At 37.2% G+C, this 16,952-nt stretch overlaps 1 protein-coding gene across 2 annotated transcripts in view; it reads right to left on the bottom strand.

Moving 5' to 3' along the window:
• Positions 1-16,952, bottom strand: part of LOC127809344 (protein RRC1) — a 33,141-nt gene that overhangs the window by 963 nt on the left and 15,226 nt on the right. For both annotated transcript variants that reach the window (XM_052348110.1, XM_052348112.1), the window contains 9 exons: positions 10,570-10,682; positions 10,206-10,277; positions 7,124-7,345; positions 6,358-6,416; positions 6,148-6,232; positions 5,881-6,018; positions 2,560-2,784; positions 1,663-2,462; positions 1,005-1,171 (listed from right to left, as the gene is read on the bottom strand). In XM_052348110.1, coding sequence (XP_052204070.1) covers positions 1,005-1,171; positions 1,663-2,462; positions 2,560-2,784; positions 5,881-6,018; positions 6,148-6,232; positions 6,358-6,416; positions 7,124-7,345; positions 10,206-10,277; positions 10,570-10,682 — 1,881 coding nt within the window. The remainder of the gene's footprint in view (positions 1-1,004; positions 1,172-1,662; positions 2,463-2,559; positions 2,785-5,880; positions 6,019-6,147; positions 6,233-6,357; positions 6,417-7,123; positions 7,346-10,205; positions 10,278-10,569; positions 10,683-16,952) is intronic.

Raw genomic sequence — 16,952 nt, 5'->3', positions numbered from 1 at the left:
TCATCTCTTCTTTCAGATATCAGACTAACAAACAATGCTATGTACTAAAAAATATAAGGCAAATAAATTCATCAGACAATAAAATGATCAAAATGTTCTATATAAAAACAACATATCAAGTATTTAACCAAATATGATTCTAACTCACAAATCATTTTTATTTATGACCTTATCTTCTATAAGGCTCTTATAACTCCAAAATGTCTTCTATATCAAATTATAAAAGAAACGGGAGAAAAAACCTAGTGCACGAGGCTTTCCTTATAGTGAGAGCAGTACTTGTATACAGCCACTCCCCTTACTTTTTTGCAAATAGGCTATTTTCATAACTTGAGCCCGTGACAGTCACAAAAGATCAACCTAACTATATGTACCAATAAACCTTAGGTCAGCAACTTCAATGATGTTTCTTTCAGTCGGACCACTCTACTCCAAGGTTGTTAAAATCGTAAAATCGTAAGAGGGTCTTTAACATGTAAAATCGTAAAATCGAGTGTAATTCAACTTCAAAATCGTAAAATCATAAGGGTTTTCAGTGCAAAAAATCGTAAAATCGTACCCGTAAAATCGAGAGTTTAACAACCATGCTCCACTCAATTCCAACCACAAATGGATCAAGGATTTAAGATCCTTTTTTCAAGGAATATTCAGCACAAACTCAACGACATAAATTGCTGAATAATACTATCCAAAAACTAAGCCATAGAGAGAGTAATAATGTAAAAGGAACACCATTATTTTTAGTACCAGAAGAAGAATGTGTAAATATCCAGATAGTAATAATGTAAAAGCAACAACATTAATTTAGGGACCGGAAGAAGAATATTTAAATATCCAGATAACGCCAATGCATGTACGTGCCATCAAGTGAAAACTTTTCAGGGTTGCATTTTTAAATATGATGCCTACAGAGTTGAATGCATTCTTTTTAGTAAACAGTAAATATTTTGCATGTGAAGCAAATCATGAAAAGTTGAATCCAACATGACAGGTTTAGCACTTACTGCTGGCTGAAACATCATCACCAGAATCTGATAGCCCATATTCAGATTGTAGCCGTTTTCTATAATTTGCAACTTTTCTCTCAATTTCCTCGAAATTTTTCACTCCTCGCTCTTCTAGAGATTCACGATATTCCATCAAAGCAACCTCAAGACGTCTCAATTTTTGTCTGTTCAACATGATTCAACACACAAATCAGGCACCTTATCATTGGAAGTCAAAAAACTTGATAAATTGAATATTTCAATTCAGAAAATTGGACAGCATTTCAGTTATTTATCTATTAGTTCTTTCATTTTGATAGTTAAAGAGAGTTAAGGCAAAAAATAAGAGACTGTGATGCAGAACTCCACCTTCAACCAGAAACCCCTTGCGCCAAAACAAAAAAAAAAAAAAACCAAAGAAATGAGTAAAAAATACCCAGTACTCTGCAAAAAAGGAGTAATTACCACAAAAAGTTGACAAATACTTAGATGATTCCAACTAAAGATATACCATAATTATCCTATTTTAACCAACAAAATTGGATTAATTCCAAATAAATACTGAAACAAGCATGCTTTGCAAGCAAAACTAACAAATAAAAATTTCACCAGGTCCAAATCCACCATCTCCTAAGAATAAACTATGGTATCTAGTAGCAGTGGCAGCATGCAATACCTTTGTTCCTCATTCATTCCATTATCAGGCTGTGCAGAAATGCTTGTATCAGTTGCAAGCTCCATCTCCTCTGCCCTTTTAAAAGCATCGCCAGCATTCTCACTCCCAGAAGATGAATAACTTAACCCCAGATTCCTAGGGCTTCTCCTTTGTTCATCATCACTTTCATCATCCTCTCTGGCCCATTTAGAAGCTGGCAAAACATTATCAGTTTTTCCTTTATTTGCAAAAGCTTTTAGTTCAGGCTGTGGAATAGCAATGGGTGAGGTAAATGGTATAGGTGCTTTGCCTTGTGGATGAATCCCATCCTCCCCATAATGATTCCATCCTGACAATCCCATGGGCTCCATGTCAATATGTGTTTCCTTTCGCCCGCTTGAGTATCTACCTGAAGTTGGTAGGCTTTGTGAATATTTCAAGTCATCATCTAGTTCATAGCCCCTCTGCTTCTCTGCCTCCTCCAAATAAAGCAATCTTGCAACCATCATCTCCCTACCACCAACAAGGGATAATCCATTGTGTCTACATCTTCTTTCCAGCTCACCAAGGGGCAGACTTAAAAGCTCCTTCATGGCTGCTCCTTTCCCCATTGCCAGCTCAGCATCTTGGTTTACCCCTCCATCACCTGTATCCTCAGAGCTATTCTTCTTTTCTATATCTGGTGCATCACCACATATAGCATGAAAAGAAACCACACCAGAGTTCCCAGATCGCAGAAATGTAGCTCGTAATCCATTCACATATGCATCAGAAAATAGAAACCAGTCAGCCCATACTTGGAGAACTTTCAGAACCCGTTCCTGCAGATTGTCAGAGCAAACAGATTAGGGCACTGATTATTAGCAAACAGCAGGAGGGGCAACCGCAACTTCAACATGATTTAAGCTGTAGAGTTACCTTAAGGGCCTCAGCAGTGATTCTTCCTGTTATACTGCAATACAAGTCATTAAAGCTTTCCATTATGTCAGGCAGAGTTGCTTCAAATTTGGTGCGGTAAGCAGAAGCATTCTTAACAGGGGCACTACTATTGTGAAGAATGTCTGAAACAAGCATGAGCCTTGCAACTTTAGTTGGTATTGGGGTTTCTTTAAGTGTCAAAGACTCAGTTAAAACTTCAACCACCTGCAGTGCAGTAGAGCATTTATAAGCACATCCAGAAAATCAACACAGGTTCCAGGCATTCTTATTTCTTTCATTTTGCCTTATTAGTTTGCTAGACTCAGACCATATTTTTGAAACTGAATAACATGTCAGAACAAGTATAGCATGACGTCACCTGGTTGATGATTCGTTATGGTACATTGATACAAATATGGAATAAGACATCTTCCTTTGTATGCAATTCAGAGAAGGTTAGGCTCGGTTGGAGAGCTGCGTGTAGCTTTGGAGCAAGTCGTGTGTGTGTGTGTACACCCATTTTAAAATATACTATACTGAGAGAAAATTGGTGAGTTTTTATTTCTCCGAAGGATCAATTTTCAGATACCTAATTTTAACTTCTTCTTTTTTATTTCCATGTCCTAAACTTCTCCCTTAGATTTTTCTTTAATTTCTCAACCATGCTTCCTCTAAATTAAGTTTGGTCTGTCCTGCAATCTGGTGCATTCATGAACAGGATCATGGCATCATCACAGTTCCATGGGGCCCCAGCAATTGAAGTATGATGTGGTCACTAATCGGTCCTAAAACTAGTTCAAGAGTCAGTCCAAACCGGCCCAAAAGTGGCCAGTCCGGCCCAACCCAGCCAGTCAAGAACCGGCCCAAATAAGGGCCGAAACTTCATATCTTCATATTCTTTTAGGACTTTTACTTCTATTTTACTTCATATGTTTTAGGATTTTAATTCTACTTCATATTTGTTAAGGTTTTATTTCTATTAGGATTTAGTTGGATTTTATTTAAAATATTAGATGGATTAACCGAACACTATATATACTTATTAGTTAGGGTTTGTAAACAGTTTTTTAATTGAACTTTCTGCAAGCCTATTCGGTTTTGTCAGCAAGCTAGATTCAGCTTTGCACCTACTTGAGGGACACATTCAGTGTTGAAACTTGATTCTTTTAAGGTTTCTTTCGTGTGTTTTCTCTACACACACGCTACACGCTGCGTTATTAGAGTCATTAATCAACCAATCAAATGGCCGATCTTGATGGTAACGGTAGCAACCAGCCTTGCGACGGTGATCAGGGGCTCCCGGCAGTTTGGAGAGCAATTGAAGAACAACGGGAAATAACTCGTAATATGCAACAACAATTGGAGTAGATCAACAACCAATTGGGTATTTTATTGCACGTTGATGATAACTGGAACCAAAATAATGGCGTGAATCAAGCCGGCGACGTTAACCTAGGAAGACCACCCATTAATCATGTCCTCGTTAATCCTAGAAGACCAATAATAGAGGATAGCGATGATGAAGATGATCTTGGTCATGTAATAGCTACCCCTGGTGATAGAGGGGTTAGGAGGAATGTGCAGCAGCACAATTATTGGAAAAACGATGAGTATAAACTAAAAGTTGATATTCCTACCTTTAGTGGAGATCTTGATATTGAGGGATTCCAGGATTGGATCACTGAGGTTGACCGTTTTTTCGAATACATGGAGATTCTAGAAGAAAGACGAGTCAAGCTAGTGGCCTATCGACTGAAGGGAAGCGCATCTGTTTGGTGGGAACAATTGAGAGAGACTTGATTGAGGGAAGGCCAACATCTAATTCAAACATGGAGACGAATGAAGCAGCTATTAAGAGGTAGGTTTTTATCCCTTGACTATGAACAATATATATTTGAGGCTTATCAAAGACGTGCACAAGAAATGAGGAGTGTGAATGAGTATACCTCTAAGTTTTTGAGATTGGCAAAGAGAAACCAATTGTCATAAAGTGACAATCAACAAGCAACTTGTTATTTGAATGGGTTGAAGTCTGTTATTTGTGATAAAATTGGGATTCAGATGGTTATGAGTGTGGCAGAAGCAAGAAACTTGTCTTTAAAGGCTGAGTTAATGTTGAGTGAGAAAACCCGTAGTGACAATTATTGCCGGTATAGTGGGAATGATCATAAACAAGCAGCTTTTGATAGAGGCAAATCAGTTCAAGGAATGCAACCTTCCAATCCACCTAATGTACTCAACCTTAATAAAGCTACAATGGGAGGAAACACTCAAGGAACTACTTCTAATCTTTCAAAATCCACTAATCCTTATGCAAAGCCTGTTCTCTTAAAAGTGTTTCAAGTGTAATGAGGTTGGGCATAGATCCGGTGATTGTCCAAGGAGAAAGACTATTAATATTGTAGAAAGTGAGGAGGAAAATGTTGTTGAAGAGGAAGCATATTGTGGGCCTAATGGGGAAGATGATAAAGGAGAGTATGGGCATGAAGAGTATACATGTGTAGCAAAAAAGCTTATACCGCTGAGTAGTATCTTCGTTCTTTTGAGACAGTATTAACTTCCTCACTACTTGCCTAATCATATGAGTATTTCCAAAACCTTTAATGTTGTTGATCTTTCTTTGTATTTGATGGATGTGGAGTTATCATACTCGAATCATAATTTGAGGATGATGCGGTCACTAATCGATCCTAAAACCGGTTCAAGAGACAAGATGAAAGGCAGTTCAAGAGTCGGTCCAAACCGGCCAAACCCGGCCAGTCAAGAACCAGCCCAAATAAGGGCCGAAACTTCATATCTTCATATTCTTTTAGGACTTTTACTTCTATTTTACTTCATATGTTTTAGGATTTTAATTCTATTTCATATTTGTTAGGGTTTTATTTCTATTAGGATTTTAGTTGGATTTTATTTACAATATTAGATGGATTAGCCGAACACTATATATACTTATTAGTTAGGGTTTGTAAACAGTTTTTTAACTGAACTTTCTGCAAGCCTATTCGGTTTTATCAGCAAGCTAGATTCAGCTTTGCGCCTACTTGAGGGACACGTTTTGATGTTGAAACTTGCTTCTTTCAAGGTTTCTTTCGTGTGTTTTCTCTACACGTGTGCTACACGTTGCGTCAAAGTATCACTGAGAGATATTGATAGCAGAGATAGGACCAAGAGATATTAATAGCAGACATAAGATCCAAAATAAATGAAAATGTTATTAATGATGAGCTCAACTAATCATTTGTCCATTTTAATTCTAAATCAATCAACAAGTAGCAAAATGCAAAAAGCCTAGAATACCAGATGCAGTAAAAGCAGAATTACCTCTCCAGCTGCATCAGCATTATCTAAAGCAAAACCCATAGCTTCCTTTATCTGACTCCTCTCTAATGTCAAGGCACGGAGCATATCTTCAAATTCATCTCTCTGTGCATCAGTGAGTGTTCGTTCTTGCTCCAAGCGCTGCAAAGTTATTGGGTAAAAGGGAATTATCAGAGAGGAAAAAGACCTTCACCAACAACCATAACATTCACGTGGAGGAAACTACTTTAATGATATTGGTGAAGATATAAGACCATGATTAAAGAATACCCTGCTTCTTCCTGCAGCATACGTAGTTCCAGACTCCTTTTCAAGCTCTGGGCTCTTTGCTGTTGGCAGTGATGGTGGTACCCATCTGGAAAAACAAAAGAGGCATAACAATCAGCTTATATAATGGTCTGTTGAACCAACTTATAGGACATTCAAATAATTGATTATAGGAGCAGACATTTAATGAAAAATATAATCTGAGTGCATTACCTCCCACTCCCAGTTATCATGATGAAAGGCTCAGTTCGCCACCGCTGAAGAGTGTCCCCCTGCATTTAAAATGCATCATGATTAGCTGGTTCTTTCCAGCCATTTAGATGAAACAAAACAATGAAATAAATCTTAATTCTGAAGTAATCACAACAGTGGAAGGACCTAGAAAGTAATCATCTAACTTGATAACCGTGCATTGCTATTATGCCTCCAACCAATAACCCATAACGTCATGAAGGTTAAATACTAAGCTGCGAAGAGTCACTCTTTTGGAATAAACGTTCATTTATATGGCATTGCTGAGATTAACATAGACTGCAGACATTATTAATAATATTATTTATTACGGCATTGCTGATATTAGTATAGTCATTAGATAATTTGATATTAGTAGTCCCTAGTTTAAATTAATTGTTATTTTGAACAGTAGTTGCAGTGTACATATACATTGTAGCTATAGTATATATATATATATACAGAGTAGATATAGTGTCCAAATATAAGGTGTTCTGTTCTGCTTTTCCTAATTGACGAAATACACATCCTGTTCTGTTTTTCACTCAAGCCTTTCTCATTTTGTATCTCTCTCTTTCTTTCTCTTAGTTTCTTCAGCGTATAAAAGTTAAAACAGTGAAAAAAACAATGCCTTTAATTGTATTCTTAGATAAGTTTGATAACAGCAAAGTCAAACCATAACAGTACCTAAGAACCTAAATTCTGAGGTCAGCAGATGCATAATCAATTAGTCCTGGAATAGACATACCTGAGCAAATGAATACAGCCTCCAAACATAATATGTATGTTCCTTTGAGCCAAGCTCAAACAAGAAGCTAAATAGAGGGTTCCCACGGCCTCTTTCCATTACAGCTTGTTCAAAAGCACAACCTCCATCAAGAACATACAGTGCCATTGTATCAATTACATGCCGAAGATGGCCATCTTCAGGAACAACAACCATAATATCAGGAACATTTGGAGTAAGAACCTAGGCAACCAAGTAAATCCATCAATAACAGCTTCTTAAGATGAATACAGTGCAAGTAAACCACAAGAATGCCTCATTATCGGGAAACAAAAATAAAATGAAATATGCAATAAGTGAAACGGAGAGAAGGCAGAAGTAGACAACCGACGTTATTCGCAATCTTCATTGCATGAAAGGTATGCAACATTCTACCGTTTTCATTCCATTCACTTGTCTCACAGGTGGCTTCTATAATCTATGTTTTCTTGTATGGTCACACATCTACCATAACATCCTCATCTTAGTGTCATGATCAATAAAAATTAGGAGATAGGAGAGAGCAAAAAGCAATTGAAGTTGTTTCAACTGCAATTATTACACTTGTAGTAGCTTGTTACAACTACTGCAACTATAATAAACAATCAGTAGAATCTGTTACAACTGTAATAAGTTGTTAGTAGAATTTGTTACAATGTAACCTATTAATTGCTGTGGATAGCAATATATAAGGCTATGCCACTTTGTACCAAGACATTATGAATGAATTGATTTCAAGTTCTCTCTCTCTCTCTCTTCTTCTTCTTCCACGACTGCCAACTAGAAACCCTAGATTAGAGACCTAGGGTCTTGACAATTAATTCCCAACTAATACTTTCACACACTTAAAGGAATTTTATAATCACAATCACATGAACATTTGGATGCAGTCTCCACTTTAATAATCTTGCCTTAATTTTGTGGTAACGTCCTCAATAATTGTTTCTTCCTCTCGGAAAAATAATTTAAAATATCTAAATTGATCTTTTAGAATAATAACTTAAGGCCTTCCCAAAATATGTTCCAAACGGTTGTATAAAACATGTTTTCAACTGTTATATAATGAAATATATTGCTATTAATAATATTATTATAATATTAAAATTAATATGTTCAATACAATATTTATGATACAGCTAATATTGTACTTATAATGATAATAATTTATTAGAAAATACTATTATATTAAATCATTAATAAATGAGATTGATAAGATTATAAAATTAATGTCCAATACACCGATTCATGATATTATTACTATTATGATATTAATGATAATTGAAATCAGTTACATTTTTTATTCTTATTAAAATTTTAAAATTTTCACAGTATTGATTTCATTGTTAATATTTTGAGTATTTATTGTTATTCAATTTTAATATTTACTAATATTTTCACTATTTATAATACTACTATTTTCATATTAGTAATATTATAAGATTATTAATTATTAATCATTTTTAAAATTAATAATATTATAGTATAATAAATTATCTATCATTAAGTAATTTTTCTATTTATTGATATTTCTATATTATAATGTCAATATTAGAAATTTTTAAAATTCACATTTTTACTATTTATATTGATATTCATGTAAATATAATTAATATTAATTTGCTGAGCTAAAACCTCAAGTTTCTATTGGAAGACAAGGGGAAAGCTCTCCCTATCTTTGTTAGAAAAGAATTGAAAAATCCTATAAATGTTTTCTAAAAGCAAATATAAATTTGCAAACTAAAGATATTTTCTAACAGTCTATATAAATTTGGAAATTGGAAACTGTGTGTTCTATTTTATATTTGGAAATTTTTCTTATTTGAATAAGCTTTCTAGTTTTCCATTATAGGTGAAAAAATTGTCCACAAAATTTGCGTTGTTTTCCACAACTGAACAACCCCTCAATTTCTCCACACGTTTTCCATATGTATCAACCTAATGATGTAATTTGGGCAAATACATGCCACATTTAGACCAGCGCTATGCTGTTGTATATCACTAGGGTATTAACCCTTTTTCATAGAACTGCCTGAAACCAACAAACTCTACCTATCATATGGTCAGTGGTCTGCAGTCAACAAGAGAAGGGCCTCTAGTGTCTACAAAAGGCAGGACAGCTTACTCAATTTTCATGAAGTGTTTAGTTGCACCGGAGGCACTGAACAATTTTAGATTTTTGTCACTGGATAGCACCTCAAGAATTGTTAACCCAAGAATTTGGCAATTTGAAAAAAAAAAAAAAAAGGCTGCCAAGAAATTCTATCACAACCAAAACAGTACCAGATCTCTGTGCATTAACCTCTTCTATCCATAACTCTTCTTTGAAAAACACTCCTTTGGAAGCCAATGAACCAACAATTGGGGTTCAGGTATTTATGGACCCTCAGCAAGCAAAGCAGTAATAACAGTCAGAAGGGACCAGCTATGGTTTCCGTATTCAAGCAAGGGCAAAGCAGAGATTACAAGTACAAGGGCATCCAAAGACGGGATATATTGCAACCAGAACTGTTCAGCTGGCTAAGCCAGGGACCCATAGATTTACACTGGAAGCCCAAGTATACCCATATGATGCCATTCTAATGTGGGTTTTGCAGTTAAGACAATGGTGAGTCTTGAATGATATTTAGTTCAAGATTACACAGTATAATTATGAGTAATGAATGAGTAAGATCCAAAGTTCTGACTATAGCCTGTTTGTGTCTGCTATAATGGTGCAGAGGGCAAGTTCTTCCAATGGTACTCACAACACAATCCACCGCATGAAGAACAACTTATAAACATGCCAATCCATATAGGCAAGGCCCAATAGCATGCTGTTTGGTTGGATTTTATATGAATTGACAAGCTTTGTGGAGTTCTGAACTTATAAAACGGTTATAGCTGCTGTTCTAAAAATACATCCAATACACTCAGACGCACCCTTGGGGGGCCTTTTTGGCCAAAAAAGATATTCAATATAATTAGAAAGGAATATGAAACGTGAAAGGCATAAAACTGCATGACTATAGGCATTAATCAAATAGACATCTGAGAATGAAAGACAGATTACATTAATTTAACCTACCAACTCGGAATTCTGGCTTGGGAGAGAAGTAACTGGTGGACCAGAGGGACCAGACAAGATTACAGTGCCTCCCTGCAATCACAAGATCACACACATGAAAGTAGTATCATTCTCTACTCAGAGTACAAGGGAATTTTTTTTTTTTTTTTTTTTTTTGATAAGCACAATTCAGTGAGACCCAAGGACTCAGTTTGATGATTTTGAGGGAGGGAGGAGGCAGAGAAACCAGAAGTACCAAGGAAATAATATTTTTTAAAGTTAAGAAATTAATCTTTAAGAATATAATAGTGAAAAAGAGAAGATACAAACATACACTTAATACATCTATACAGATACATCGTTTAACTGATCAAATATAACATACCTCCTTACTCCTGATGGCCATATGTCCTGGAGGAGGAGCAGGCAGTGCTTGTGATGGAAGAGCCACAGATTTACCCCACCCAATCTTCAACTCGTATTCATAAACAACAACACCTGGAGCAGACACATTATCATCAGTCCCATTTATGCCTTCCAGAAGTATGTGAAGTTCATATACGACAAACCGTCAGCTACAAAAACATCATACTAGTTCAGAAATTGACACAAAAACTCATCACCCCTGGTATCCTGAAAAGATTCATGTAATCCCAGTCTTCCGCCTCACACAATCAATCTCTCAATCCACAAGAACAATACGAAACACTCCACACACGAAAGAGAAAAACACAAAATATAGAAAAGAATAAAAACAGAACAAACACACACAACACATACTCAATCTCTTCCTGCTCAAGATAGAAAAATCAATGTCTCAACTGAGACCCCCCCCCCCCCCCCCGACCCCCTATTTATAATACATAAGGAGTTACAAGATAACAAACCAGCCGTTATAATAGTTGTTACAATACTAACCAACCTTCTAGAAACTAACCCTTGAAATACCGAATACATCCTTGACCAATATCCTCTCAAGCTTTTTAACTAATCTAAGACAAATGATTTAACAAATTCTCCACCCATTTGAGTTAGATTAGGCTTCCTCAGGACTGCTACCTGCACCCTCCCATACTGCCATGCTACTCCTTTTAATCAGCATCTAGAACAATCTGCAGTATCTTCATGCAATGCCTTAGCTTCACGATAGGTACAGCTTTAGTAAACATGTTAGCCACATTTCTTCACCTGAAACTTTGGTTAGTATAACATCTTGTTTTCCAATTATTTCCCTAATGAAGTGGAGCCTAACGTCTATATGCTTAGTCCTTTCATGGTGAGCCTGGTTTTTTGACAAATGTATGGCACTTTAACTATCACACATCAAAGTGGCTTTCACATCTGACCCTAGGAGCTCGCTAACTAGACCCTTAAGCCACATAGCTTCTTTTATGGCTTCCGATACAGCTATGTATTCAACTTCAGTTGTAGATAAAGCCACCACATGTTGGAGGCTTGATTTCCAAGTGATTATTGAGTTCCACAACTTAAATACATACCTGGTTGTGGATCTCCTCTTGTCTAAATCAACAACATAGTCTGCATTCGAGAACCCTATGATGCTAGTTGGTTCTCCTATGTTTACTCCATCATAAGACAAAACAATATTATATGAGCCCTTTAGATACCTAAATACCCATTTTACAGCATTTCGTGGGTTTTACCTGGGTTTGCCATAAACCGACTTACAACACTCATTGTATGAGCTAAGTCGGGCCGAGTACACACCATACTATACATTAAGCTTCTCACAGCACTCGAGAATGGAATATTTTCCATTTCCTTCATACTCTCTTCATCCTTGGGAGATTAATACGAGGACAACTTAAAATGAAAGGCAAATGGCACATTCATGACTTAGCATTTGCCATTCCAAACCTAGATATCATCTTTTCTAGATAGGATTTTTGAGATAGATAAATTTTCCTTTGTTGTTTGCTTTTAAAGATTTTTATCCCTAGAATTTTCTTTGCTTCACCTAGTTCCTTCATCTCAAATTCAGATTTTAGTCTCAGCTTTAGTTGCTGAATCTCTTGCTCGGATTGACTTGCTATGAGCATGTCATCAACATAGAGAAGCGAGTAGATTGAGATGTTAAGTGAGATATGTTTAAAGTAAACACAGCAACCATAAGAACTTCTAAGATACCCTTGTTTCATCATAATAATATCAAATTTTCTATACCATTGTCTTGGAAACTGCTTAAGCCCATAAAGGGATTTCTTAAGCAAACACGCCTTCTCCACCTTTCCTCTAGACTCAAAGCCTTTAGGCTGATCCATTAGAATTCTCTCATCTAAGTCTCCATGAAGAAAAGTTGTTGTTACATCCAATTGCTCCAATTTTAGGTTTAAGTGAGCAGTGATGACCAACAGCACTCTAATTGAGGTATGTCTCACAACAGGTGCGAAAACCTCATTGAAATCTATTCCTTGAACTTGGGTAAAGCCCTTAGCAACCAACCTAGCCTTATACCTAAGGTTTAGGGTTATCCATCACCTTCCTTTATTTTGTAAAGCCATTTACAGCCCACTATACGCTGTCCTTTTGGCTTATCAACCAGATCCCGGGTTTGGTTCTTCCTTAAGGATGCAATTTTTGACTTCATGGCTTCCATCCACTTTCTTGATTCTTTAGAGGCCATTGCCTCTTCATAGGTGAGGGGTTCATCTCCTACACTTTCCGATGCACTTGATAGTACATATGCCACCAAGTCTAAGAAACCATATCACTAGGGAGGCCTTTGGCTCCTTTGCTGCCTATCCCTAGCCACACTGTATCTAGATGTGTCTGGCTAATCTCCTAGGCTGGAGTCAGCATCACTACCTTCTTCATTCTCCTCCTATTGAGTTGAGTCCTGGTCCTGATTCTCTTCCTAGACCTAATCATCCAGATCCTAATCACTTTCAGATACTTCTTGGGTGTTTTCAAACACTACTCCTTTAATTTCCACATCTATGGACCTAGTATTTTCCCCTAAGTCTGGCTGTGTTTCCTTATTTCTCATGGCAAAACCTTCATCAAATGTCACATCTCTTGAAACTATTATTCTAGGCCTTTCTGGTTCAAGGTTCCATAATTTGTAGCCTTTTACACCAATGAGGTGTCCTATGAATAAGCATTTCTTGGCCCTAGGTTCCAGCTTGCCTTGCTTCACATGAGCATAGGCTAAGCATCCAAATACCCTAAGGTGACTTAGACTTGGCTTTTGCATTGTCCATCTTTCATGGGGGGTTTGAAATTCAATGGTAGCTGATGGTGACCTATTTATCACATGGGTTACAGTTGAAACTGTCTCTCCCCAAAATGACTTGGGCATATTTGCATGGAAGGGGCATGCATCTTGGGATTACCGCCCTTGCGCAGTCCCTTGTCGCTTGTGCCCTCGATTTCGACAGAGGAAGTAAATCGCAGGTGGAAGCTTTGTCTCATTGCGTAGAGTAAGGAGTCGAACCCATAATCTATTGGTACAAATCCCATCTTATCATGGCCCAACCACTTGACATGTGCCCTAGGGGTAGAAGAGCATGCATCTTACCCTTTCCAATAGGGTCCTATTCATTCTTTCAGCCAACCCATTTTATTTAGAGTTACCCAGGACAGTCAAGTGTCTCAATCCCACTATCCTTGCTGTTATAAATTGGGAGCACTGACAGCCTTTAAACCCTCTAAGAAACCGATCAAACAACCCTCCAAACACTTCTAACTCACCTACAACCCACAACCAACGCAACAGTCTATAGAAGAACAGAATTTAAGTGCAAGAACCGAACAAGAAAGAAAATATTCAAACCATATAAGAAGACAGAATTTATCCTGGTTCATGCCAATGAATTGGCACTACATCCAGCCTTCAAATCACCACCGAGCACAGCCTTCTTTATTGATGAAAACAGTACAAGACTTATCTCTTCTCTCTCTCACGATACAAGCATTCTCAAAAGAGTACAAAACTATAACTCACAGCTTTCTCACTCTCAAAGCTCTTGTGAAATCAGAAGAGAACATGCGGTTCTCTATCCCTCAGCCCCCCTACCCTATTTATAGAGAATAGGGTGATAATTCCTAGGGCTGGATATGATATTACCAGTTTTGCCCTTCATTAATAACTAATTATTACAAGAAAGCCCCCAGCCTATCAACTAATCAGAACCGCATACAAGACTGCATATTTAATCTATCACTAACTCTAGACAATCCTTAACACTTGCATATTTGGTTGAACTCCCTATTGCAGAATTCAAGCCCATTATCAGTTCTTATGGTTTTGATAGACCTGCCCTTTTGATTCTCTATCATCTTTTTCCATGTCCTAAACGCCTCAAAGGTATGATCCTTTGTTTTTAAGACATAAACCCATAACATTCCAGAGTGATTGATAGGAAATATCGAGAGCCACCATGGGTTAGGGTTTGAGCTGGCCCCCACAAATCCGAGTGAATATAATCTAGGGATGATTTAGACGAATGAATGGATGTCTTGCTAAACTTTACTTCGGCAGCTTTGCCATAGATACAGGACTCACATTTACTTAGTCTAATAACTTGACTATGCCCTAAAATACCTTGCTTGGCAAGTTCCTTGAGCCTTTGCTCACTTATGTGTGACATCCGTAGATGCCACAACCTTGCTTGTTTTTGGACATTGCTACTTGCCACTGCAGCTTCACCATTCAAGGTGGTTGCTTGCAGAAGGCATATGCCATTCTGCAACACTACCTTCATGCATAGTAGGGATCCCTATGATATTTTCAATAATACACCCTTGCCCTTAAATTTAAGGCCATTCCTATCCAACTCACCAAGAGAAATTAAGTTTCTCTTGAGTTTTGGAACGTGCCTCGTTGCAGTGAGGGTTTTATATAATCCATCATGAATTTTCAGCCCTACATCACCAATCCCTAATACTTTACACTCATGGTCATTGCCTAGCAAGACCTTTCCCCCATTTATCTCTTGATAATTAAGCAGCCAATGCTTCTTAGGGGTCATGTGGTAAGAGCAACCGGAGTCTATAACCCAATCATTAGACTCGGTTCTTTCTGAAACTACCAGTGCATCAACACTGTCATACCCAAATTCACACACATTTACACCCCCATCAGCATTCTCCTTATCGAGAAAGTCCTCCTTTTTCTTGGGGCAATGTCTCTTAATGTGGCCTTCTTCATGACAATGGTAATATCTTATAGGATTCTTTCATGTCCTAGACCTCAACCTAAATTTTCCCCTACCTCTAGGGTCTCTCTTAAAGCTTCTAAATCTTACAGTCAGGACATCCCCTGTGGAGGATTTTCCCTCCACCTTGCTCCTTAAATCCTTAGAATTCAGGGCACCTATCACATCTCTAGTGTTAAGGTGTCTACCATGTTTCAAGATATCAACAAAAGTCTCATAAGACCTAGATAAAGAATGGAGCAAGACTAATTCCTTGTCCTCATCATCATATTTGACATCTATGTTTTCAAGATCTAAATAGAGTTTATTAGACTCATCTATGTGATCTTGAAGTCTTTGATTATCATGCATTTTAAAAGCAAAGAACCTGGACTTTAGGTAGAGACGTCTAGAAAGGGACTTTGTCATGTAGAGACTCTCCAGCTTGAGCCAAATCTCCGTTGTTGTCTTCATTTTGGACACCTCCCTTAAAACCTTATCATCGAGACTTAGAATCAGTGTGTTGTAGGCCTTCTTGAGGATATCCTTCTTCTGTTCTTCCATGTAGGTTTTGGGCATTTTAGATTTTCCTTCCAATGCCTCCTCAAGGCCAAGATTGCCGAGGAGAGCACTTATATTCATCTTCCAGCAGGCAAAGTCGTTTTGCCCATCAAACTTCTCAATGTCATGCCTTGAGACGGATGAAGAAGAGGCCATGATCAACTGCCCTTATCAATTCCCTTTTCGTGAGTTTCTTGATTTCTTGAAAGGTGACGACACCTGCTCTGATACTGTAATCCCAGTCCTTCGCCTCATACAATCAATCTCTCAATTCGCAAAAACAATACGAAACACTCCACACACGAAAGAGAAAAACACAAAATATAGAAAAAAATAAAAACAGAACAAACACACACAAGAAGCCGGGATTTTATCCTAGCTCAATTCTCCAAATGAAGAACCAACGTCCAGACTGCCTTTGGCCTTTCTTCGACTATCTTGAAAACACAATAGATGATTACATGAACTACTCATAGTTCTCTCACAACCCTATACACGCAGGCTATACAGAATTTTGAGATTACAAAACCAGACTACTTTTCTCTCACACACAGCACATACTCAATCTCTTCCCACTCAAGATAAAAAAATCAATGACTCAAATGAGACCTCCCCGACCCCCAATTTATAATACATAAGGAGCGAACATTACAAGGTAACAAACCGACCGTGATAATAGTCGTTACAATACTAACCAACCTTCTAGAAACTAACCCTTGAAATACCAAATACATCCCTGACAAATATCCTCCCGAGCCTTTTAACTAATCTAAGACAAATGATTTAACAATTCAGACAAATCAATTCATTAAGGTTAATATTTTTGTAGGAAATAGTTATTTAGAGCTCATTGTAGTCACACATCATTCTCTTCCTTTTGGATGTGGTACACTTCTCAGTGATTGATGTTCATAGGACAAACAACAGCACTTAATTTGATCCTCTTTTTTTGTTTTTCTTCCAGCTTTTTTTTCTGATAAGTAATCTGACCCTCTTCTTTTGCATAGAGGTGGTAGCTCATTAGTCTCGTTGTGATTATACTCAATATTCA

Source organism: Diospyros lotus, chromosome 1 (assembly GCF_014633365.1).
Source record: "Diospyros lotus cultivar Yz01 chromosome 1, ASM1463336v1, whole genome shotgun sequence".
NCBI lineage: Eukaryota > Viridiplantae > Streptophyta > Magnoliopsida > Ericales > Ebenaceae > Diospyros > Diospyros lotus.
This window is presented reverse-complemented; position numbering and strand designations above follow the sequence as displayed.